Consider the following 26,754-nt stretch of genomic DNA (forward strand, 5'->3'; position numbering starts at 1 on the left):
TAGCGCGTAACCAATCAATCCAATATCAATCAACATGCACTATCATCAAATACCCAATCAAACAAAAGGCAAACAATTTCAATATAATTCAAAATTCAAAGTCTAATTGTCACACTCTAAGCTAATAAATCATTCAAGTCACCTTCACTAAAAAAAAAAAAATCATTCAAGTCATTATCATCAAAGAGATTATGTTCCACATGATCTTTGCATGGGCATGGCATATTCTCTTCATCTTCCATCAATCTCATTCTCATCCTCTCCTCCAACTTGAGCCAAGTCTTCTTCAACTATAATATCCAATTCCAAATCAAAATTGTCTTCATCTAAACCTTCAACATTAGATAAAGTTTTTTCATTTTCCACAATCCAGTCATCTTCAGATAAAACATCATCAATGTTATATTCAACAAATTTTCTAACTTGCTTCTTCCTCCTGACCAATTTTGAATTTGTCATCATAAACACAACATTATTCGTTTTCTCTTGTTTCAAGCGATTTCTTCTCTTTGAGTAGACCTAAACAAAAGCAAACACAATTAACATATAACAAATAGGTTTGTAGTATATACCCAGATTTACATATTAAAGAAAATTTACCATCTCAAAAGTACTCTACTTCCTCTCACAACCATAGGAACTACATGTCAAGCTTTAGATGCGTATTGCAAATCTTTGGAGCTCTGAATGCTCAAATCCATAAGATTCCCACCATTATGTTGGAGATTTTGAATAAATGCCACCTTGGGCTAATTCACAACCAAATCTCCCTAATTGCAACTTGAAATCATACATTTGATCATCAATATTTCTTCTTTCTTCAGCACTTTTCACCAACCTTTCTAAACATTGATATATAGTCCATTTTTAAATTAACAGTCAGCACGAAATCCTAGCTTATATTGTATTGGAGGGTTGAGGAAATAGCCTGCTGCATACAAAGGTCTCATCAATTGATTGTCTCATCTAACGTCAATGATATCAGATAGAGGTTGATAACTAAAGAGTAAAAAATGACAAATAAAAAAGTATATTAGATTCGAAATAGTAAACAGAAGTTAAAAATATATATTAGACTCAAAAAATAATTATATTAACTTCTTTGTACACCATTAAATGCCTTATGAATTTGCTCCGTGTAGTCTGAATCATCTCATCATAAATGAACCCCATGGCTAGCTTCTCCCATCTGAATTCACGAAATACTTTGATAAGTGGAAAGACACCCTTTAAACATGTCACAATATTTTTCCAAAACTCCTTACCCATAACCACATCTACAATATACTTGCCATCATTTGTTTTAGCAAACTTGGTAGACATCCATTGATATGATATAAACATCCTTATCAATGCTTCCTTCTTGTCATTAAAAGTTAAATAAGATGTGGCACATTGGGGAGAAAACCAACACTTCTTCTACCCAATCATCCGACTTTTTGTCAAGCAAAACAACACTTTCTTTACATGCAGGCACATTAGGGAGAAAACCACTTAGCTTCCTATAACACGAAACCAAAAACAAAGGAAAAGAAGAAGGATCCTAAAGCTTACATAATATCTAAGGGCAACAGGATCTCTAAGCTTGAATCCCATCCCTCAATTTACATAAACAATTTCTGGTTCCTCAAATGGGTTATATATGAGCAGGATAGTTGGTCAAATGTTATTGCAAGTGCTGCCATGTTTGTGGTAGAATGAAAGTCGCTTATTTAGATGAGGTATTGCATAATGATGTAATGGGAATCAAATACTATATTTACCGGGAGCTGTATCGGTCATAGCTAAGTTGTGATGTTAACCAAGGTTTTTTTTGTTTTTTTACTCATAAATATGGAAAATTTGAGAAGGGATCCTTTCAAGCGAAGGGTAAACATTGACAATTTTTTTTTTTTTTATTGTTCTTTATCCTAATAGTTTTTCTCTTTTATTTTTGGGATATGATATTGTTATTATCAAATAATGTTATTATCAATGTTACTATCATATTTTAACCGTTGATTTCTGTCTATCAACGATTGTTATTTCCACAAATCAAATTTATTAATTAATTAATTATTAATTCATAATAAATAATAATCGTTGATTGATAAAAATTAACAGTTAAAATATGATAATAATATTAATAATAACATTCGGTAATAACAATATTCTATCCTTTTATGTTTAATCACATTAATTTATCGATAAATACTTAAGTTCGTCATGCTAAATAAGGGGCATATTATATTTACAAACTTTTTTGTTTACAAACTCTTACAAACTACACTATGTAGGACCGATCCTACATTAATCACACAGTGTACGACCGGTATATCATCTTTGGTATATCATCTTTTTTTCAAATTTGTAAAAATTTGTAATATGGCGGGAAACTAAAAATTCAAAAGTGGGTAAGTTTTTTTTCAAATTTCGAAAAAAGATGTACTGAGTTCGGTGCATGTGATGTACCAAAGATATTCTCGGTGTGTGGTATTTTTGGATTCTCACTCGGTGAGAAAATTTTACTTAAATTATAGGACATAAATAACCCTGCTTTAATATTTTCATGATTAAAGTATCATCTCTTGTTAAAGCCCTAGACTTGATACTCTTGCTTCACAAGATCGTGGGTTATTCTCTTTCCTTTCATATTTTTGTTTGGGAAATTTGGGTTTGATCTCCAATGTTGCGTTTTGACCTTTTTGTTGCATATCACAATTTTTTTCAAAAGTTCATCAATGGTTTGTTTTGTAAAATTAGTCCACGTTCTTAGGAATCATTGACACTCAATCAAACATAGAATCAGAAAACTTAGCCAACATTACTATAAATATTTTGGCCTATCAAACAACTTTTTGATAACATTCTTAGGAAATTCAATTTTCCAACATATTTTCAGAAACAAAAAAATTTGTCTTCTACCAAAAGCCTCGTGTAGTACCAAATATTCAAGAATTTGTCTTTGTTCCACACTCAAGCACAGCACACCTCTCTCGTTCACACGCTCAATAGCACCCAGACACATGTTTCACGCAGCACTAATTTTTCTTTCATCTTTCATAAACTAACCACAGAGAGAGGGCGGGAAAAGGGAGAGGGGAAGAGTACCAAGCATTACTTTTTCCTTCATGTGCTTGATGTAAGGTAATGATCTCAAAGACTTCACTGTTTCCTTCAATATTGATCGAGTGATTTGCATAGTTGCATTGAGTGTATTGATTAATAACTGTACATTTGTGAAATGTCTGGTGGCTTTGTTCTCTTTCTTTCTGATTTGAAGATTTATAGTTGCTCAAGAATGAGATGACTGTTTGCTATGCTTGCTCGATAGATGAGGTTTTTTTTTCTGTTAAAAACTCACACTTGCTCATGCTGTAGAATTTCTTCATGGGTAATATATTGAATATATGAATGAGTATGGGATTTAGTATTTGATCAAAATGAATGGTTTAACTTCAAATGTGGCTAATGACTACATTCAATTTGTTTGTGACAGCGTTTTCACTTTTATTTGTAACGAGTATGAGGCTTGTAAGAGTGTTTGTCATACTCACAGTTAACAACAAAATGCTGCTACTTTTGAAGGATCTGCTTATACTATTAACTTTTCTAGGACATAGCCTCAGAGAATCTATACTAAGTAGCCTGCCACATATTTTATGGCTTGATCAAAGTGCAACTACAAGAACCCAAGACTAGGCTGAAAACTGATGAAAAATTTGAAGCTAGGCATATAAAATATAATTTGCATAATTCAAACAGCGAGATACTAATTCTCAATTTTCCACTATCAGTTTGCAATGGCAGCTATAGAATAGGGTTAGCCTAGTGGTGTGGATGTGTGTAAAAAGGTGTGTGTAGTTGTGTTCGATCCCCTGTAACTCCAAAAAAAGAGAGAAGCACAAGTAGAAATAAAGGGAATAGTGCAGGGGGGTTTTATTTATATCATTAACCAGAATCCATATATCAGAGAATACAAGAGACTAGAGTAGTGAGATAAGGAGAAGAAGATACATCAGAGAGGAGAAGAGGAAAGGGTATTTAGGAAAAAGAAGAGTCATTTACGCCAACACAACCTTGTCTCAAATCAATCCTCACTAAAGTATCCATTCCCCTTTTGCACTGCACATTCCTTTACAATTGGTTCACCATTTCAGCTCACAAGGTAACATTCACCGATTATTAACTAATTGAGGAACACCATTTTTATTGAATAATTGGACATACACAACATCTACTCTCGACTCTATTCTCCACAAAAGATAAACTTAATGGGATATTTATCCTATTGAAGATAATAATTAAAAAGGATTTTTTTTTTTGTTGCAAAAGTGTAGTGTTTCCAAATGCGGAGGATAGAGTCTAGAATAGATAATGTGTATGTTCAATGCAGAAGTATTATTCAATAAAATTTGTATTTTTAATTAGTTATGAAGTTCTATACTAGAACTTAATTATATTTCGGTTGTCTATTTATATTCTGTGAGGATAACTTAATACCCTATGGTTGTTTAATTGTTTATACTTTGACAGCTTGTATGGTTTATCTTAACGGGAAAGGACGAGGTGGGTATCAAGTACAGGTCATCTTTTCTTCTAATAGTCACTCCAAATTGTTCACTCATGTCCAAGTCCTCACTTTTCATTCCATTAGGAAGCTTCCAATCAAAGTGATACAACAAGAATGCGAGGGCCAGCTCGACATTTATTAAACCTAATGTGCTCCCTGGGCATATTCTTCTTCCAGCACCAAACGGAATGTACTCAAAATTACTCCCTTTATAGTCAATAGAGCTATCGATGAATCTCTCTGGATAGAACCTCTCTGGTTCAGTCCAGTAGTTTGGATCTCTTCCAATTGCCCAAGCATTAACAATGACCTTACTTTTGACTGGTATATGATACCCATGAATCTCACATGCTTGTCCACATTCTCTTGGAAGTAAAAGGGGAGCTGGAGGGTGTAACCTCAAGGTTCTTTAACAACTGTTTTCAAATATTTGAGTTCATCAATGCAAATTTCATCAACCATTCCTTTCTTATTGAATATTTCTCTCACCTCAGCTTGTGTTTTCTTCATTACTCTTGGGTCCCTTACCATCTCTGCCATTGCCCAATCTGTAGTAGTTGTTGATGTCTCGCCTCCAGCACTAAAGATGTCCCGAAAAGTAATTATCAGTGTGGTTAAGCTAATGCAAGGATAGCTAAAGATACAGTTCAAAGAGATAAGCAGAGGGCATCCAATACTACAAAATGGCAAATACCGTGGAAAGAACCAATTCCACCGAAAAGCTTAAGTTATTGGGTTAGACATTTTATATATCTCTAACACACCCCCTCACACGAGAGCCTATTGAGTTTGAAGGGTGAATGATGCATCAGGCCCAACCTACCTGTGTTAAGAAACTTCACAAGAATTAATTAATTATTAATTAAACGAGGGGCTGTGAGGATCGAATCCGTAACACCGAGGCTCTGATACAATGTAAAGAATCAATTCAAACCAAAAGCTTAAGCTGTTGGGTGAGGTTACATTAATGGTTTTATATATCTATAACATACTGCACATGGGTAAGTATTAAACATTCATCTAAGTTCTACACCAAAGAGCAAGATAATCTTCATAAAAGAATTTGTGAGGCGTTATTATTCTTACCAGGATTATAGCCTTGATATTGTTATTAGTTAAGCAAATGTCCTGGTTGCTACCATTACCATCCTGAAATTTTAGGAGAACATCTACCAGATCTTCCATTGCTTCATCTCGACCTTCTTTGGGTTTGGACTTCTGCTCTTTATGTTCAATGATGATGTTTTCCATTATCTGATCAAGTTGCCTTTGCAACCTCTCAAGCTTAGGCCTCAAACCACTAACAAGTTGAAGCCATTTAGCAGAAGGAAATAAATCTCCTATGTTAAAACCTCCTGCAACTGTTATTGCTTCTTTGACCACTGATGTGAATTGTTCTTGGTCTTTGCTTTTCTTGCCAAACGCAGCCCTTGAAATGATAGTAAATATTGATACAATTATACCTTGAGTAAGGTTGATGGGGTATCCGTTCTGTGAATCAATCCTTTTGATGAGATTGTTGAGCTCTTCTTCTCTTATTGGCTTGAATGACCTGACACGCTTTTGGGTGAAAAGTTCTAGTGTGCATATTTTTCGTAGTTGTCTCCAATAATTTCCGTAAGGTGCAAAAGCAATATTTGTGGATTTATATGACATTATTTCTGTAGCTAGAATGTAAAAACTCTGAATACTAAAATACTTTGTTTCTCATTATTCAATTCCTCTTCAATTGAGGTGTATTTATACACAAGTCAAGTATAACAGAATAAAACTAAAGCCTAAAGATCCTCCAACAATTTCCTAAACAAACTCTTTGTTACAAACAGTAATTCAAAAATACATTTACAACAATATTTCAAATTAAATAACTCCCTATTCTAACACTCCCCCTCAAGTTGGTGCATAGATATCAAGCATGCCCAACTTGTCAATTGTATCTTTAAGAACCTTTCCAGAGACTGCTTTTGTTAAGATGTCCGCAAGCTGATTTTCAGATCTGATAAAAGGAGTTGTGATGATTTTCTGATCCAATTTTTCTTTTATAAAATGTCTATCCACTTCAACATGTTTTGTTCTATCATGTTGAACCGGATTATGAGCAATTTCAATGGATGCTTTATTATCACAATAAAGACTCATAGGAATATCATACTTGATGCCCAAATCACTCAGAATATTTCTAATCCATAGAAGTTCATAAATGCAATATGACATACCTCTAAATTCTGCCTCAGCCGAAGATCTTGCCACAACCTTTTGTTTTTTACTTCTCCATGTGACTAAGTTACCTTCTACAAGAGTAAAATAGCCTGAGGTGGATTGTCTAGTAGTTTTGTCTCCAGCCCAATCAGAATCAGTAAATCCTTCAATGCCTTTCTTGCTGTTTTTTGAAAAAAGAATACCTTTTCCAGGTGTCCCTTTCAAGTACCTCAAAATCCTGTATACGGCTTTCATGTGCTCTTCACTAGGGGAATGCATGAACCTACTTACTATTCCAACTGCATAAGAAATGTCTGGCCGGGTATGTGAAAGATAAATAAGTCTTCCCACTAGCCTTTGATATCTTCCAATTTCAGCTTCCACTTGATTGGGGTATATACCAAGAGTATGATTCATTTCAATGGGGTTGTCAACTGGTTTACATGCCAACATTCCAGTTTCTGATAGGAGATCAAGAGTATACTTCCTTTGGGTTAAAAAAATTCCTTTTTGAGACCTTGCAATTTCTATCCCAAGAAAATATTTTAAGGGTCCTAAATCTTTCATTTCAAACTCTGTTGCTAAGTGATGTTCAAGGGACTTCATCTCTTCAATGTCATCTCCAGTTAGGATCATATCATCTACATAAACTATTAAAATAGTTACCTTCTCCTTTCTGTGTTTATAAAAAAGAGTATGGTCACAATTACTCTGCTTGTACCCAAATCTTGTCATTGCTAAAGAGAAGCGTCCAAACCATGCTCTTGGTGATTGCTTGAGTCCATACAATGCTTTTTTCAGTTTGCAGACCAGACCTCCATTATTCTGAGATAGTTGCACTCCTGGTGGTACATCCATGTAAGCTTCTTCCTCTAGGTCACCATTTAAGAATGCATTCTTCACGTCAAACTGTTTCAGTGGCCAATCTCTGTTAGCTGCTAATGAAAGTAATATCCTTATAATATTAAGCTTAGCTACCGGAGCAAACGTCTGTTGGTAGTCTATTCCATATTTCTGTGTATATCCCTTGGCCACTAGTCTTGCTTTGTATCTGTCTATGCTTCCATCTGCCTTTAATTTTACAGTGAACACCCATTTGCACCCAATTGTCTTCTTCCCATTTGGCAAGGAAGTCAATTCCCAAGTTGAATTATTCTGGAGTGCTTCCATTTCTACATTCATTGCTTCCTTCCATTACGGATCATCTAATGCTTCCTGTACATTATTTGGAATTGACACACTAGATAATTGATTAACAGTTAGTGCATACGATTCAGATAAGTGTTTGGTAGATACATAGTTGCTAAGGGGGTATTTGGCCTTTACTTTGAGATTAGGTTCATAGAGAGTTTTTGGAATACCTTTATTACTCCTAGAGGATGTTCTGGTCTGTGTCTGAATTAAATTAGAAGGAGGAATAGGAATTACCTCTGAGCTTTGTACAGGCTGGATTTCAGATTGAAATTCTGGGACAGCCACCAAAGGATCCTCGGTTATGTGTGTTAGACAAGGTTGTTGTGGAGCTGCATCAACAAAACCAGATTCATCATTTTGTGCAGCTTCATCATTCGGTGCTGCTGCATCATTTAAACCATATTCATCATTTTGTGCTGCTTCATCATTCGGTGCTGCTGCATCAATAAATTCAGTTCCATCATTTTGTACTGCTTCATCATTCGGTGTTGTATTTGATGGATTATTGGAGTGGAAAGGTGTTACATGAGTTCTAATGCAGACTTCTTCTTCTCTGTTCATTATTGTTGTTGGATTCTCCTCATGAGAAGGAGAAGTAGAGACTCCCCCTGAGTAGTAAGGCTCGTTCTCCCAGAAAGTAACTTCCAAAGTGACATGAATTTTTTGAGACAGAGGATCAAAGCATCGATACCCTTTCTGGACATCTGAATAACCAACGAAAATGCATTTTTTGGCACAAGGATCCAATTTAGACCGCTGATTTTTTGGAATATGAACATAGGTAGTGCAGCCAAAGATTCGGGGTTCAAGATTAGAGGGATGAGGTATAGAGAAGTAAGAAGTAAGAGCCTGGTAAGGGGTTTTAAATTGAAGGACACTAGAGGGGGTCCTATTAATAAGATATGCAGCTGAAGTCACCGCCTCTCCCCAATAGGATGAAGGGACATGCATCCCAAACAAGGAAGCTCTAACCACTTCTAAGAGTGTTCGATTCATTCTTTCTGCTAATCCGTTTTGCTGTGGGGTATAGGAGCAAGAGGTAAGGTGTTTGATTCCATATGAGGTCAGAAAATCAGTAAATTCTCCTGACATATATTCCATGCCATTATCAGATTGGAGAATTTGAATGTTGGTCTTAAATTGAGTTTGAACCATGTGGAAGAAATTTTTAAACACCGTAAAAACTTGTCCTTTATTTTTCAGAAGACTTACCCAACACATACGTGTACATTCATCAATAAATGTTACATAATACAAAGATTTAGAGAAAGAAGGAACTTTGGCAGGGCCTCATACATCAGAGTGAATCACTTGGAAGGGAATAATACTTTTATTCAAACTTGGATAAAAAGGAATCCTATGGCTCTTGGCCAATTCACAAACAGAACAGTGAAAGTCACTAACACTTACATCAGAAAAGAAATTGGGAAATAATTTATTCAGATACCTAAAAGATAGGTGACCTAATCTCCTATGCCATAACCAAATTTTATTTTTTGCAGAGTCCACAGCTGAAGTAACAGAGACACGAGGAGGGGAGTCAGTGCTACCAGATGAAACATCCAAGAAATACAACTTTCCTTTCCTAACACCATAACCAAGGGTCTTCTTTGTTTGGTTGTCCTGAAAAATACATTTATTTGGCAAAAAAATTACAGAGCAATTAAGCTTAGAGGTTAGCTGACTAACAGATAGGAGATTAAAATCAAGAGAAGGAACAGCTAACACAGAGTGAAGGTGTAATCCATTGGACAAGGAGAGTGAACCCTGACCAACGATGGCAGAGGTTCCACCATTGGCTGTTGAAATTACAGTTTTAAGGGAAGGGGAAAAATTTGAAAGAAGATTAGGATTCTGAATCATATGATCGGATGCACCAGTGTCAATTATCCATGAGTCAAATTCAGATAATGTATAAAAAGCATGAGACTCACCTAGAATTCCTTCGTACACTGCATTTGCTGAAGGTTTAGGCGCGACAACAGATGAGGCAGTTGGTCCTTTGTTGAGAAGCTTCCTGCGTGGTTTCTTGTTGAAATCCCACCAATCGGGATAGCCAATAACTTCGTAGCAGCGATTCTTGGAGTGACCAGAGTCCCCACAATGAGAGCATAGGAGTTTGGAGGAAGAAAAATCTTTACGGGGTTTCAGAGAAGCAGAGGAAGAACGTGGGGTGTTGACCATCAGAGCTGAAGCATCGCTGGAGGGAAGAGGAGGATTCATGGTGATTCTCTGCTGATGTTCGCGCCTAACATAAGCATAGGACCCTTCGAGGTCCAATTTGGGATCTTTCTTGAGAATCTCACCACGAACTTGTTCGAACTCAGCATCCAGACCACTGAGGAAGATGTGGACACGCAATCAGACCATGGCGGAGTGCATTTGAACAACCCCCACAACGTTGGCAGCCTGGGTTGTTGTACGGTGATCAATCTCCTGGAAAATGGAGAGAAGGTCATTGAAATATGTTGAGAGCGGACGACCACGTTGTTTGGTGTTGAAGGAGCGCTGATTCAATTCAAACAAACAGCTTTCGTCGGAACCATCGAAGAAGGTTCGTTGTACAGCATCCCATATTTCAGAGGCACACTCAAGCCGTATGAAACGCTGCATCAAAGAAGGAGTCATGGAATCTATTAGCCAACTCTTGACTTTCTTATTTTCAGTAACCCATGTGGCATAGGATGGGTCATCAGCCGGTGGCTTTGCGGTGGTTCCGGTGAGATAGCCGGATTTATTACGCGCACCAATACGCATATCAAGCAATTGGGACCAAAGGGGGTAATTGGTGTCATCAAGGATGATGGTAACGGGAAAGGAAGAATTGTCTTGCTGGATGATGATATTAGACGGTTGGGGAGGAACAGAGTTCTCGGTGTTGGTGGAAGACTCAAGGATTACGTTTTCGGTGGAAGTCATCGCTGAAGAAGACGATGCGCAGGAAATTGATATTTTGTGATTTAGGGATTGGAGGTGGACCGGGTTGGGTTTGGGTAGGATAGATACTGGGCTGGGTTTGGTATGTGAGATAGGAAGGAGTGAAAATAAAATAAAATAAGATGCAGGTGAGGAAATAAGAAATAAAATTCGGGTGAGAGAAAAAAATTAGGTTCCAGGATCGTACACGACTGATACCATGTAAAAACTCTGAATACTAAAATACTTTGTTTCTCATTATTCAATTCCTCTTCAATTGAGGTGTATTTATACACAAGTCAAGTATAACAGAATAAAACTAAAGCCTAAAGATCCTCCAACAATTTCCTAAACAAACTCTTTGTTACAAACAGTAATTCAAAAATACATTTACAACAATATTTCAAATTAAATAACTCCCTATTCTAACATAGAATCTGAGGCCTTGATGCAAAGATTACATCATGGGTTTTCAATACCTCCCTAGCATAATCTGGTGAGGAAACAACTATTGCGAAGACTTCTCCAAGTTGTAGATGCATCAAGGGTCCATAGATTTTGGCCAAATCTCTTAACTTTTGATGTGGTTTAGATGTAACAAGATGGTGTATATTTCCTATAATAGGAAGCTTCCATGGCCCTGGGGGTATATTTGGAGTTGATTCTGTTTTCTTGAGATTCCTCCCCATTTTTAGTGCCACAAAGATGAAGAGGATAAAGGGGATAAGGGCTAATAAGTGAAGGATTGGAGAATCCATAGGAGATAAAACCGAGCAGTAAGATGGACTAAAGACCTGCTTGTTTGACAAGATAAAGACTATTGATGGTGGACAGGGAGGGAGAATCGAATAAATAGACTTGGAATTTCGGTTCACCATAAAGAATCTTTTTGGAGTATGCATGAGTATGCTTTTATTGTTTTCTTGGGTGGAATCGCATGGAGGTGTCTAAGTTTATGCCTTTCTACATATTTGGCACTCGGCAGCTATGAAGCACGGACACTCTGACACTTCTTGACACCCTAATACTCGTTGCAAAGATTCAAAAAAGATTCAAAGATTCAAAAAAGATTCAAAGATTACGTTACGCTGCATTTTGAGGTCCAACTATTAGATTCGTTGGATTACAATTACTATTTTATTATAAACATTTGGGATATCTTATGTTTCTTTGCAAAATTAATGGGTGTTATAAGTTTAGTTTTATTTTTTTGTTAAATTATGGAAAATTAAATATAATATATACTACATATATTAAAAATATTATATAATATCAAAACATGTCCTAACGTGTCGAAATTTAACATTTTTTAAAATTAACGTGTCGGAGTATCGTGTCGTATCATATCCCGTGTCTCGTGTCGGTGTCGATGCAACATAGCTTGGCAGTATTGCTACTATTTTACTCTTTTTTCTTCCCCACCTCAAATGAAGAAAGCAGGCTTGCTAGTTAGTTTATCCGTAACTATCAAGGATACTTATAGTTATATTTTATTTTTATATATACACACTTGGATTTCATGTCTCTCATGTTATAGAAGATAAAATTATCTTCTACATACACATATAAAAGTGTATGTGGTCGATGCTTTCTTTTTGTACATAGTATAAATTACAAAAAATGCACCTAATTCAATACCACCGTGGTACTGAAAATGCACCTAACGCGCGTCTGAATTGGTTTATTTTGGTTTGAAAATAATTCACGTTATTTTATTTTTATTTATTTCTAGCTTTTACCAACTTCATTTGAGATGTTTTTAGTCATTGATTGTTGTCACTTTTGCATTCTTTATTGAAGAAAACTATACTATTTTTCAATTGTCATTCTGTGGAGTATTGAAGCAATAGTGTCCTTGCCTACTTTTGTCATTGCCTTGTTTGGAATAAATCTGATATTAGGCTCGTCCATCAAAGTATATGCTTTTTCTTGGATCGAAGAAGTCCATATTAATGATTTGTGACGGTAATCAAACCAATTCTACATTAATTTTTTTTTTTGCCATTGCAATAGACAAAAATAATAATTTAACATATTTCTAGTAGAAAAATAATAATAAATACATAAATGTGAAGAAGTTTGGGTAAGGAAGGACTTTGAAATTGAAAATATAAGGTGTATTAAAATTTTTTTTCTAATGGTTTGAGAGAAAGCCGCTTCAACGTGGGTTCACAATATTTGAACCAGACTAGTCAGGTAATCAATTAATTAATAAAAAAATTAATTTTTTTCTTTTGATAATCGGAAAGAATTATGGGAAGGAAATAAGATTTTATATAACACGGAAGTTATATAGACAACAAGGAAAAACATTATATGTAAAATAAAGGGTTAACAAAATTGACTATGACATTAATTTTCTTACAAGATATTCGTATTTTATCGTGTCTTATCATGTCGTATCGACTTGTATAATAAATAACATAATTTGGGGTTAACAGGTATCGTATTGTGTCGTGTTAACTTGCAAAATAGGTGGGTCGAGTTCGTTCGAAGGTTTTATTCCGATTTTAAATTTTTGTTGTATTCGTATTGAATGTATTTGTATTTATGCCAAATTTGTGTCATGTTGGTCGTGTTAGCCCAAATTATCACCCCTTAGAGAGGTGTCATGCGGTAGGTATTTGATTTGTTTTACATGGGAAGGTGTTCTATTGAGGAGGGATTTGGATCCTCTCATATGAAAAAGTGATCAAAGTGGTCATGTTATTTGATCACAATCACTCATTCCTACTCATTGATAATGAGATAAGAAAGAAAAAATGTATAATTTTTAAATGAGTGGTTGTGATCAAATAACATGACTACATAACCATTTTTCCACATGATAGGATCTAAATGCGTTGAGAAGGGGAATTAGAATTTGAGCACCAAGTACAGAGGCACAACTCTACTGAGAAAAAATTGAAAATTTTTGGAGCACCAAAAACTGGGTTGTGAGATTTGGAAGGGGCCTTGTTTGAGTTAAACACGTAGGAATGATCCTGCATTGAACGCAAAGTAGCTTGGACTTGCTACGCCTGCTACTTGACCAAGGGTAAGAGCTTCTGAAAATTCATACTTCAAGTTTATCCTGCACTTCCATGGTGACCAATGACTATGCTTTGTTTCTGGAAAAGAAAAATGAAAGGAAGAAACAAGAAAACATGAGGAGACTGATGTGATGTTCAAAATGAAAGCACCAATAATAAAAGTTTGTTCCTAACTTGTAGAAAAGAAAGTAGACTAAAAAACGAGTTGATTTATTCCTTAGGAAAATGTATTTCTTATGTTACATGAAAAAGCTTATATCATGTTACATACTCATCGAAATCTGAATCAGCATTTCTTTTTCTTTTTTTAATTGTGGAACTCATTTAATTATGTCTCTACATAAGACAATACTATCTTATGTAACATGAGAAAAGCATTGTTCATCTTATACACAAACTCTATTTATAGCCAGTGCATATGTGCACATTGTATTTATGTTTCTTAACCATTCTACAACTATCATGCTAACAATCTCACAACAAACAAATAAAACTCTTTAAGTAATTCTCTTATATTACAATTAACATGTGATTATGACCATTTACATAACATATCCATACCCTGTAACACTCCATTCTAGAATCGGTTTGTTAACATTGCATTATGATATTAAGCGCAGTTACAATCACATTGGTTCAATTAGAAATCCGGATAAATTTTTCTTTTTGAACAAAGCCGAATTTAAAATACTCAATTGCGTGATCATAACCATATTACGTTGCGGAATAAAATAAACTAAGCTTAACATCATATTCTTATTTCATTAGACCACGCGTTGTTAAATGTCTTCATCTCTTTTATTATTATATGAATAAAATACTTCCTATATAGTCCTCATCTTCTACTATGTTGTAAATCTCTTTGTTAGCTTCGAGTGGGTTCAAACTGCGCTCAAATCGGAGCTCATTAGCTTGAGTTACGCTAGTTTTACTAAATTAAGTTTTTGCTAATTTTTCGAATTGAGCGTTTTGGCGCCCAACTGAGCGTTTAAACGCCCAGAGGCAGAAAAATTTGCCTTCTCCAGGTCTCCAAAGCGTTTTGGCGCGCCCAAATTGCGCATTAAAACGCCCATTTGAGCGTTTTGGCGCCAATTCTCACGTTAAAACGCCTAAGGGCAGAGACTTTCCTCCATTTCACGAACATAGTGCGTTTTAGCGCCCATTTCAGCGCTAAAACGCTCTCCAGCTGGGCCAAACATGTCTCCCCTGTTTGCATATACTTTCTTGAGGAATTTCCTCCTTTTTTCACCATTCTCTTAACACCTAATAGGCAATCTTACATCATATCATGCTTCAATAGTTACATCATTTTCATAATTCATTATATAATACCAAAGGATCAAATATAATTCAACATTCCATTATCTACCTTCAACAATCCTTTTACAATCTAAAGGATAAAGACATGATTCATATTACATCCATATTCAAATATACAATTACATCATTGTTCTTCAAAAGGATTACATGCCAAAGACTTAGAAATAACAATTGATCAAAGTCCCAAAATGGTGCACAATGGCTAAACAACATCAATGATCAACTTCTAAGTCCTATATGCATTCATATACAACTAATGCATCAAAATATCCTATACATAGGTTTTCTGCATGTAAGGAATCTCAAAATGTCATATGTCAGGTACCATCTACTCATGCTTCTTGCCTCGGTCAACCTCACCTCTATCAGTACCTGAAATGATGCCCTACAACACGGGGTGAGATATACGAATATATCACAGTAAACCTAGGGTCCTTGGAGATCACTCCACCCTAAGGTTCACTTTCGATGAACATATGATCATAACAGCTTAACACATTCTTATCCATTAACATCACATGGACTTGCAAGAGAGATCCACAACGGGCTGTTTCTCTTAGGCTCTTACTGTAACACCCCGTATATATCCGGTAATGTTATCATACTATCGTATTAAACTGCGCTTAATTAAAAATGCGGAATATCTTTTTCTTTTCAATTATGATGTCGTTAATCATTACCAACTTGATTACTTAACCATTTCCAAAACATCGCCTGTATGTATATTGCAATAAACAGCTAACTGAAATACCTCATTAATTAAATAACATAAGTATGTCTCTAGTCACGGAACTACCACATGTAGACCATACCAACTAGCAGTTTAAACAACTCCAACTATAAGTACTAACAACATAGTGGCATGCACAACTCCCATGCTCACCCAAATAAGGAAACAAAGCCCAACATAAGTCTCAACTCAATAACCATAAATGACAGAAAATATAAACAGCATCCAATCCAGTCATGCCAGCATAATATGAACAACACTAAACATCAACTAAGCTCTAGTCTCCTGCCACCAGATGCATCAGTCCCCATACTACCTGAACCTGAAATAAGCATTCTCCAAACGTGGGGTGAGATCTCTAAACAAGAAATCTCAGTAAGGTAAGGGGTCCTCAAGGATCTTCCACCTCAAGCTCACTTACATGTGCAATATAAGTTCAAAAGCAGTTTATCATCATCAGTTCTAAAATAGTGCAATGCAGCAGATAATCATGTCATGTGTGTCAATTCTATTCTACTGGCCAGAGAAATGCAGGATTTATATACGTCTAATACCCACAAATAGTGCAAGACGCTACTTGCATCCACCCCGAATCACTGTCTTGTATGACGCCACATACTCAGGCTTACCATCAAGATGGAATAACACATGCATATTAAAAGCCATTACACATAAAGCTCAACATCATTTCAAATATCCAAGGCATGTAACACAACATGCATATAACCATACCCCCATGGGACATGGTGGAACCACAACATGGCTAAACTGAGGACACGAAAGCTTACCTTACAAGCTAACACTCCAAGCCAAGAGTCCAACCAATCCTCAAAGTCCAAACACAGCAGAATCACAATCTGATATGGACCAATAATAAATCAATAAACATGCACTACAAACATACATCATAAAGACAACGCCTTTCTTACGTTTTACGTCTTAAGGCTTATCACCAAGCCATAAGTCCTTAATCCATTGATTCTAACTTAGTTAAGTATTTACAGAAGTTCATCTCCATCAAAGTAGGGCCCTCAAACCCATAGCTCAGTTATGTATGAACAGTACCTTATTGTTCCTCGAAACCCCAAAATATCCGGATATATGTCGGGGGCATATCCGGATATCAATATCCGGATATCTCACAGGCAATATCCGGATATCAATATCCAGATATCCAGATCCTCATATCCGTATATCAATATCCGGATATCCATATCCGGATATTTATCGACCAAATATCCGGATATTTCGCGACAGAATGCAGTTTTTGCATTTCGCGAAGATATCCACCAAAGGTCCAACTTTTACCAAATAAAAGCGTTCAAGACTCCATTGTTAGGTCTATACATGTTCATACACATGTTAGTTACTTGCTTAACCCATTTAAATGCAAAGACACCACCTTTAAATCATTTAAACTCATGATCAAGGTTAGGCAACTCACCAAAGCTTCAAACTCAGAAATGGAAGGCTCTTGGAGCTCACAACCAACTCCAAAGGTTCTGACTTAGTCCCAAAACGAAAATGCTCCACCAAAGGTTGGTTCTTGCACCAAAAGGTGACTCCTTGGCACCACAAATGCCAAGCCAAAGGTGTACTCCCTCCACAAACACAGAGGTAGCAATCACAACCCCTCACACAGCAGCTCCAACTCAGCAAGAAGGTCTCCCACCCACTCCCAAGGCTCTATCTCACTCAAACAAGGATGATTGGTGAAGGAAATGTGAAGAAAAGCTACAAGGAAGGTCAAGAAATGGTGGAGAAAGCAAAGAGCAGCAGCCACCAGTAGCTACACACATCCAAATGGCTGAGTATCAGCCTAGGTTTTAGTGCCAAAGCACTATATATAGGCAGTTTAAGTCACTAACGCACAGTATTAACTTTAATTGCTACGCTTATCATTTTAATCCCAAACTCAGGATTCTTAACCTACTCAATTTTACAAGAATTATCATATTTTTCTTATATTTTTCAGAGCACCTTTCCGGTACGCGCTTTTCATAGCCAGTACCAGTTTCTGGCACCAGTTCTCATTATTTTAACTTGAAACTCGTTTTACAAGTCCTACATATTATTCTAGTAATTATCATGCACTTATTATAATTTTCCGGGATACTTTTTTGGTATGTATTTATACCGACTAGCAGAACCGGTATCTGCACTTTTCGTCAGAAAAGCGACTTTCAACATTATTACTCACTTACTATAATTATTAGAGCCTCATAATAATTATTAGGGTCAATTATGGAATTATCTCATTAAACTCATAATTAACTGCTTAATTTCCTTAATTAACGGTGCTGATTCTTACACTTACCACATGGAGATCCACCTAGGGTTGTTTCCAAGGGAAGTCCCTAACCTCAATCTAGGAACCTCCAAGAGAGATCCACATAGGGCTGTTTTTCTTAGGCTCTTACCACATGGAGATCCACATATGACTGTTTCTAAGGGAAGTTCCTTCCAATCATCCTCATCATAAATCTATCAAACATAACCTCAATCATAATCCTCAACCATTACCTCATTCATTATTTTTACATCTATCAACCATTCCTTTATTACTCTTAAACAATCAAACATCAATCAATAATCATTAATCAATCATAACATTTATCAATGCATGAGCATACAATTACTATCATCATTACATATCACATCTCATAAACCGTTCCTCCTCAACAGAGTATGGTAGAACATTCAAGGGGATTAACCCCAAGGTCCAAAGGTTTACCTTGCACTTGAACCTTTCTCAAAACTTTCCTTTCCTCAATTGAACACAACCACAAGGGTTGGTCACTCCACTTGGTCCTCTTGCCTCAATCCTATCAATACAAGGAATACAATCAAACCTACAATCAAACAATGCTAACAATGCAAGAAAATCCTTAGTTCCAAGCATAGATTTCTCTAAATATCAAAGCATACTAAAATAACACTCTAAACTCATTTCTACCGTTTATTTAGAATTCCTAACAATATTTGTAAAGGAACTTAGCTTCAATTTAACTCAAACTCATAAAACCCATAAAAACACTATTAATCATCTTCAACCTCTAGAAAACTCCATGAACACAAGGTTGGAGAAGTGGAAACTTACCACAATAGGTAACACAACCAAGAAATAGAGGTCTCCTAAGCTCCCATGGATGAAAATGCCCCCAAACTCCTCAAATCTTCAAGGAAATCAAAATCTTTGGAGGAAGGGATCTCTCTCCACAAAGCTTCCCACTCAAAACTAAGCTAGGATTTGGAATGAGGAGAAGATTCTCTACGTTTTTGGCTTTGGAACGGATGAATTTCGTTGAGAGATGAGGGAACTAGGGTTTGAAGCTCAAATGATCTCTCCCTCTCTTTTCTCTCTGTGAAGCGTCGAAGAAGAAGAAGAAAATGAGGAGCTTTTTGTGTTTTTAACACTTAACTAAGGTTGAGTAATTTCAACTGGGTAAAATTTTATCTATCTAATTAACTCCGTTCACTTCCAAACTTTACACGAAGTTCTGAAATATTTTTCTAGGAATATTTTAACTTTATTCTTATATTTTGGGTACTTTTGCCTACACTCATTTATACCTCTTAATTCTCAGTGACTGCACTTTTTACCTCCGAATTGCCCTTAACTCATTAATTTTAACTTCTTGCTTAATTCTACCCACTTATACATGCTTGGTTACTTAATTAAAAGTAATTAATTAAATTCTTAAATTAGGAGTATTATATACCCTCCCTCTCTCTCAACAGTGATTTCAAAATGGAAAGGGGCACACTATAACCGTCGGCGAACCTTAAGAAGGACGGAGCATTGATTGGGCTAAAGAGACAATGAGGAAGAACCTGAGTTCTTTTGTTATGAGGGAAAAAAGGGAGCATGAAAAAAAGAGGAGGGATATTCTCACTACAAAAATTTTTCACTACCAACTTACTACCTATCTAATTACCATTAAATTAACATTTTCTCTCTCTTCAAATTTTTTTTAACATTCTCTCTTTGATCCAATGGTGATGTGATGGGTAGTAAGTTAGTAGTAAGAATTTGTGGTAGTTAGAATATCCTTACTCTAAAAAAAATTGGAAAAACGAAAAGAAATGGATAGTATTTTTTAAAATGACATAATGTTGAAATAAAACGACAAAAACTTTTGTCATATACTATAACATATAATCTTAATCATTCATAGATAACTTGATAATTATCTTTTTTGTCTCTCATTTTTCAACATTTTTTCTCTTTGATATTTAATTACCATTCATTTATCCATAAATAATTACATGATAAGGTCATGTTATATAACACACAACACAAGACTCGTTTTTATGATGGAAATAATAGTTTCATGTTGTAAGACACTACTATCTTATTTCATAGACATTTTAATAATTGTGCTGTCATTGTCATTTTTTAGTAATAGACCCTAGGCAAAAAAATTTAAATATTACTTTTTTAATAAAAAAATTACAGAAACATGGTCGTTTTGAATGTATATATAAATGTATAGCACTCAAATACGCCCCAAGGGAAAATGACAAGTTGGAGAGAGACACTCCCCACATGAACATGTTTGATGAGAGAGACATTACCCCAAGGAGCGTGCGTGACTGACCAGGTGTTGACACATGGCACAAAAGTTAACAGTTTTACTGTAAAACTTTGGAAGTCCATAGCTTTTGACTCGAGTGTCCGAATTAGGTAATTTTTTTTGATTCCACACAACTTTTCGAGATCTACGCAATGACACTTCATTTGGCATATCTTGTCTCTCACAAAAAAGTTCAAATTTACAACAATGATAGAATAAGAACGTTTAAACCCAAATTAAAAAAGAGAAAATCACTGTCATGATTAGAAACATTCCTAATAAAGATCCTTACGATTGTGGTACCATTGTGTTATATTTTTTCACAAATTATGGACCATTACGTTTAAATCCAAAATATATTTTTTCACCAAATCCCCTTCAATGAGACCTCATTGCGTAGATCTCGAAAATTTGTGTAGAATCAAAAATATTTTACCTAATTCGGACACTTGAGTTAAAAGTTATGGACTTTCAAAGTTTTACGGTCAAATTATTGACTTTTGTGCCACGTGTCAGCACCTGGTGAGTCACGCCCCTTGAGGAGTGTCTCTCTCGTCAAACACGCCCATGTGGGGAGTGTCTCTCTCCAACTGGTCACGCTCCTAGAGGCGTGTTTGAATGCTATATATTTTGTATATACATTCAAAACGATCATGTTTCCATAATTTTTTATTAAAAAAGCAATATTTAATTTTTTTTTGCCATAGACCCTATGACTTTAAATATACTCTCTCCTATAACATATATGAGAGTAAACAATTCCTTTTATGAAATTATATGAATGATTTTTATTACATGTGTCAATAATACACTTCATCAATATTATTCCAAAATATGTTTTTTTAAGAAAAAGAAAAGAAAAGAAAAAGGGATTGATTGAATCATTCACTCTGAAAACTGCAAGAAAACATTCAAATGTTCGTCCTTCTTCCATACCAAGGCATAGCACGCACTCACACGTTGATTTTGATTTTCCTGACTCGCAGACACACATACTAAGCTAAGCATTCATTTTCTTTAGACCCACTCACTGCACTCTGACATTTCTTTCACGCAGCACTCATTTTTCTTTCATCTTTCATAAACTAACCACACAGAGAGGGAGGAAAGGGGCGTCACTGTTTCCTTCATGTGTTTGATCTAAGGTAATGATCTCAAAATCTTCACTGTTTTATCCTTCAATGTTTACCACCTGATTTGCATAGTTGCATTGAATGTATTGATTTCATTAATAACTGTAAATTCTATGTGGTTTAATGACTAATTTCAATTTGTTTGTGATAGCGGTTTTAATTTTGTTTGTGATAGTGAACCACAGAATGGTGCTCCTTTTGAAGGGGCTGCTTAAAAGCAATGTTATTAGAATCGGACCGGTCATTGACCTGGTCTAGGTACCGGGTCACTGGGTCAATGGTTCAACCGGTGGGTCACTGGTTGAATCGTATGAACCGAATATATATATATATATATAAATTTATATTTTATACTTAATCATATAATAAATATATTAAATGGTGCCATCTACACAATAACCTGATGTAGTTTAGTGGTATTTGCTAGGTTGTTTATCCTTAATGCAAGGGGTTCGAACCCCATTACATGCAGTTTTTGGAATAATTCTCTTAACTTAAAAGTTATATGATAAATATATTAAATGGTACAAATTATTCAACAAGTGATGGTGGCGTAGTGGTAGGAAACGGCTCTCTTTACTCCAAGGTAGTGTGTTCGAATCCCACTTGCTTCAAAAAAAGATTTTGTAACTAATTTTGAAAAACCGGTTTGAAGGGCAAACCGGTTTACCGGTCGGACCGCGGTTTATGACCGGGTCAACGCCGGATCGATTACTTAAGCGGTCCAATGTTATAACCGGACCGGTTGATGGGCCGGTTTCCGGGTCAACCGGTCGGACCGGCCAGGCCGGTCCGGTTTTAATAACACTGCTTAAAAGTATCACATGATTAATTTCAGCTATATTATTAACTTTTCTCAGACATAGAACAAGAGAATCTTTACTGCGTAGCCTGCCACATATTTTATGGCTTGAACCCAAGTCTAGATAAAATCTCAACTTGTAAGGTTAAGGGTAAGTATAGCTGCAAAAATGATGAGAAATTTGAACATACAAAAAATAAATTGAATAATTCAAACAGCTAAATACTAATTCTCAAAAATTTCCATTATCCGTTTGTAATGGCTGCTATTGAATGGAAATTAGAGAAGCACAAGTAGAAACTAAGGGAATAGTGCATGGGGTTTTTTATTTTTTATTTATAGCATGAACCAGAATCCATAAACTACCTACAATGAGTCAGAGAATAGAAGAGACTAGAGTACACTTAAGGAGAAGAGGATACATCACAGAGGAGAGGAGGTAAGACCGAAAGAGTATTTAAAGAAAAAGAAGAGTAATTTACACTCAAACAACCTTCTCTCAACTCAATTCTCTCTAAAATATCGATTCAAATTTTGCAGTGCACATTCCTTTACAACCATTTTTCAGCTCACAGTTATCACTGACATTGGACACATTAAAAAGTCTTCAGATGCACTAGAATCAACAAAGATGGACAAAGCTTTATTTCAAAAGTAAATGGGGAATAACAAATTCAAAGCTTACAGATTTTATTTATATGGTTTATCTTACCAGGGGTGGACGAGAAGCAATGGGTATCAAGTGCAGGTCATCTTTTCTTCTAACAGTCACACCAAATTGCTCAGTCATGTCCAAGTCCTCACTTTTCATTCCATTGGGAAGTTTCCAATCAAAGTGATACAACAAGAATGCAAGGGCCATATCAACATTTATTAAACCAAATGTGCTGCCTGGGCATATTCTTCTTCCAGCACCAAACGGAATGTATTCAAAATTACTCCCTTTGTAGTCAATAGAGCTATCCATGAATCTCTCCGGATAAAATGTCTCTGGTTCAGCCCAGTAGTTTGCATCTCTTCCAATTGCCCAAGCATTGACAATGACCTTACTTTTGACCGGTATATGATACCCATGAATCTCACATGCTTGTCCACATTCTCGTGGAAGTAAAAGGGGAGCTGGAGGGTGTAGCCTCAGGGTCTCTTTGACAACTGATTTCAAATATTTGAGTTCATTGATGCAAATTTCATCAACCATTCCTTTCATATCGAATACCTTTCTCACTTCATGTTGTGCTTTCTTCATTACTCTTGGATCCCTTACCATCTCTGCCATTGCCCAATCTATGATAGTTGATGCTGTCTCACCTCCAGCACCAAAGATGTCCTGAAAAGTAATTATTGGTGAGGTTAAGCTAATGCAAGGATATCCAAAGATACAGTTTAAACAGATAAGAAGATCACATCCAATACTACATGGGAAATACACCACACTGGGGAGTGGGGGGTAAGTACTAAACGTTCATCTAAGTTCTACAAAATGGTATTATCTTTGTAAAAAAAATTTGCGAGTCTGTTGTTATCCTTACCAAGATTATAGCCTTGATATTGTTATTAGTTAAGCAAATATCCTGGTTGCTACCATTACCATCCTGAAATTTTAGGAGAACATCTACCAGATCTTCCACTACTTCACCTTGGCCTTCTTTGGGTTTTGACTTTTCCTCTTTATGTTCAACGATGATCTTTTCCAGTATCTGATCAATTTTTCGATGCAACCTCTCAAGCTTAGGTCTCAAACCAGTAACAAATTGAAGCCATTTAGCAGAAGGAAATAATTCTCCTATGTCAAAACCTCCTGCAACTCCTATTCCTTCTTTTGCCACTAATGCGAATTCTTCTTGGACTTTGGATTTCTTGCCAAAAGCAGCCCTTGAAATGATAGTAAATATTGTTGACATTACTGCTTGAGTAAGGTTGATGGGAGATCCTTTCTGTGAATCAATAATTTTGATGAGATTGGTGAGCTGTTCTTCTCTTATTGGCTTGAAAGAATTGACACGCTTTTGAGTTAAAAGCTCCATTGTGCATATTTTTCGTAGCTGTCTCCAATAATTTCCATAAGGTGCAAAAGCAATATTTGTTGATTCATAAGACAATATTTTTGTAGCTATAAGTTGAGGCCTTGATGCAAAGATGACATCATGGGTTTTCATCACCTCCCTAGCATACTCTGGTGAGGAAACAACGATTGTGAAGATCTCTCCAAGTTGTAGATGCATCAAGGGTCCATATATTTTGGCCAAATTTCTTAATTTTCTATGTGGTGTGGGTGTAAGAAGATGGTGTATATTGCCTATAATAGGCAGCTTCCATGGCCCCGGGGGTATATTTGGAGTTGATTCTGTTTTCTTGAGATTCCTCCCAATTTTTAGTGCCACAAACATGAAGAGGATAAAGGGGATAAGGGCTAATAAGTGAAGGATTGGAGAGTCCATAGGAGATAAAACCGAGCAGTAAGATGGACTAAAGACCTGCTTGTTTGACAGGATAAAGACTATTGATGGTGGACAGGGAGGGAGAACACAATAAAAGACTAGGGATTTTTTTTGCTTGATATTTCCTATAGTTTTCTGTTGCTGCAACTTGTAGTTGTGTTCACCATAAAGAATCTTTTTGTAGTATGCACGATCATGCCAATAACTTTGAGTTTTTAACTTATCATTGGTTTGTTTATTTTTTCATGCTTTGACAGGCTTCCTTTGATAATTTTTTAGTGCTTAATTGCTCTCGGCTTTTGCATTTTCAGTTGAGGATAATTTTTTTAGATTATTTTCTTATAGACACTCTGTAGTATTGAAGCAACTGTATCCTTGGCTGCTTTTGTGGTTTTTCTTTTGTGGAATTTCAGAGTTCTTTATGTTTATGCTTTTTCTGCTGTTTTGACACTTCATTGGTACTTACACTATTTTACTCCCTTGTTGAGCAATGTTAAAGTTGTTACTTTGTTACTGAAAGAATACGGATTCGAATTTAAGAAATAATCTTTGTAATTATGTAAAGTTAAGACTCTCTATAAGACTTTCTCTCATCTCACCTTTATTAGTCGAGATTTAACGGGGAATGATTTTTATATTATCAGCTCACATTAAGGGTGTTCACGGTCTGGATTAGATCAGTTTTGGAATTAAAAATCATCAGATACAATCCCTTCGATTTAATCATGTAATCATCCATTCGATTTGAATTTTTTTTCAAATCCGATTCGATTCAATCCAATTTTATTCGGTTTGGATTGGATTGATTTTTGGTTTTTCAAAAGTCTAAGATTTGTATGATAATTATTGTGCAAATAACATATCTTTTTGTCTGTATCGGCTTTGTAAAGTTTGTATGATAATTAGTGCAATCTAAAAGTATTGTATAACAAAAAGTTAAATTATCATCTTTTACTTTCAACAAAAAATTTATAATATGGTTGCCTGAGATACGGAGTAATCGAAATTTTTATCCTATAAAGGAATTGTTATACAACAATAACCCATGTAAGAAAAATATATTTTGTATCTTACCAAAAAAAAAAATATAACATAGATCAAACAGAATTCACTTTCTCCAACATGATGGGTTAATGGGTCTTGAATTTAGAATTTTGCTATATGATTTTTGAGCTATGATTGGGGAAAGGCCCAAGTAGGTAGATGATAAGGTTAGAAATTATTGGATCGATTTTTATCAACTCATTCAAAAACCGATCTAATCCAATTAAATTTTGTGATTTTTTTTATTTTCAATTTTTTTATTAATTCGATTTTCTATTTTTCGATCAGTACAATTTAAATGAGTTTGGATTGATTAATAATCATCCTTACCTCACATGATGAAAGCTGGCTTGCTATTTACTTTCGTGGATCAAGGAAGCCCATGTTAGTTGGGGGACAAACCCTGCCACTATCTCTTGCTTCATTGTGATACGGGATAATTTTTAAAATTTCTAGGCAATTATTTTTTGACTTACACAAAAACACTGAGAAATATGTACATTGAAAGTATAAGGATTTCACAGCTAAAGTCCTTTCGTATCCTCCTTTAAAAAATGAGAAAATGAGGTGGAAGCAGGGTTATCATTGGGGATAAAATAAAACAAAAACCTTTTACAACTTTTCTTTTCCTTAAAAGTTTATTATACTCAGGTATTTATAAATTCAAGTTTATGTACCTAAAACAAGAAATAGAGTTTGGAAGATATTAATTGAATCAATTCAATTTTATTAAGTCGTAAAAAATCATATGCATAACACACTTCCCTTCACATATTATATATACATTTCATACTGATTTTTGTCCGCAAAGCTAGAA

General features: G+C 35.4%; 1 protein-coding gene and 1 pseudogene across 1 annotated transcript; both read right to left on the bottom strand.

Moving 5' to 3' along the window:
* Positions 1-231: 231 nt before the first annotated feature.
* On the bottom strand, positions 232-11,619 carry LOC133315725 (cytochrome P450 71D11-like; annotated as a pseudogene).
* An 11,172-nt stretch (positions 11,620-22,791) lies between these two features.
* On the bottom strand, positions 22,792-24,893 carry LOC133315726 (cytochrome P450 71D11-like). Its single transcript, XM_061517388.1, has 3 exons — positions 23,985-24,893; positions 23,168-23,782; positions 22,792-22,821 (listed from the first exon to the last, which is right to left on the bottom strand). Exons 1-3 carry the CDS (start codon positions 24,891-24,893, stop codon positions 22,792-22,794), a joined length of 1,554 nt encoding a protein of 517 aa, XP_061373372.1.
* Positions 24,894-26,754: the final 1,861 nt, after the last annotated feature.

Source organism: Gastrolobium bilobum, unplaced genomic scaffold, assembly GCF_033153095.1.
Source record: "Gastrolobium bilobum isolate Gb01-03AN ecotype WA unplaced genomic scaffold, APGP_CSIRO_Gbil_v1 utg31796, whole genome shotgun sequence".
Taxonomy (NCBI): domain Eukaryota; kingdom Viridiplantae; phylum Streptophyta; class Magnoliopsida; order Fabales; family Fabaceae; genus Gastrolobium; species Gastrolobium bilobum.

Bases quoted from the DNA above. Each gene is read 5' to 3' on its own strand.
- LOC133315726 (XM_061517388.1), bottom strand. From the start codon at position 24,893: ATGGACTCTCCAATCCTTCACTTATTAGCCCTTATCCCCTTTATCCTC. The intron at 23,783-23,984 runs GTAAGGATAACA...ATTACTTTTCAG, and splicing joins ATATCAAGGCTATAATCTTG to GACATCTTTGGTGCTGGAGG. The intron at 22,822-23,167 runs GTAAGATAAACC...GACTCATTGTAG, and splicing joins TTGCTTCTCGTCCACCCCTG to GTAGTTTATGGATTCTGGTT.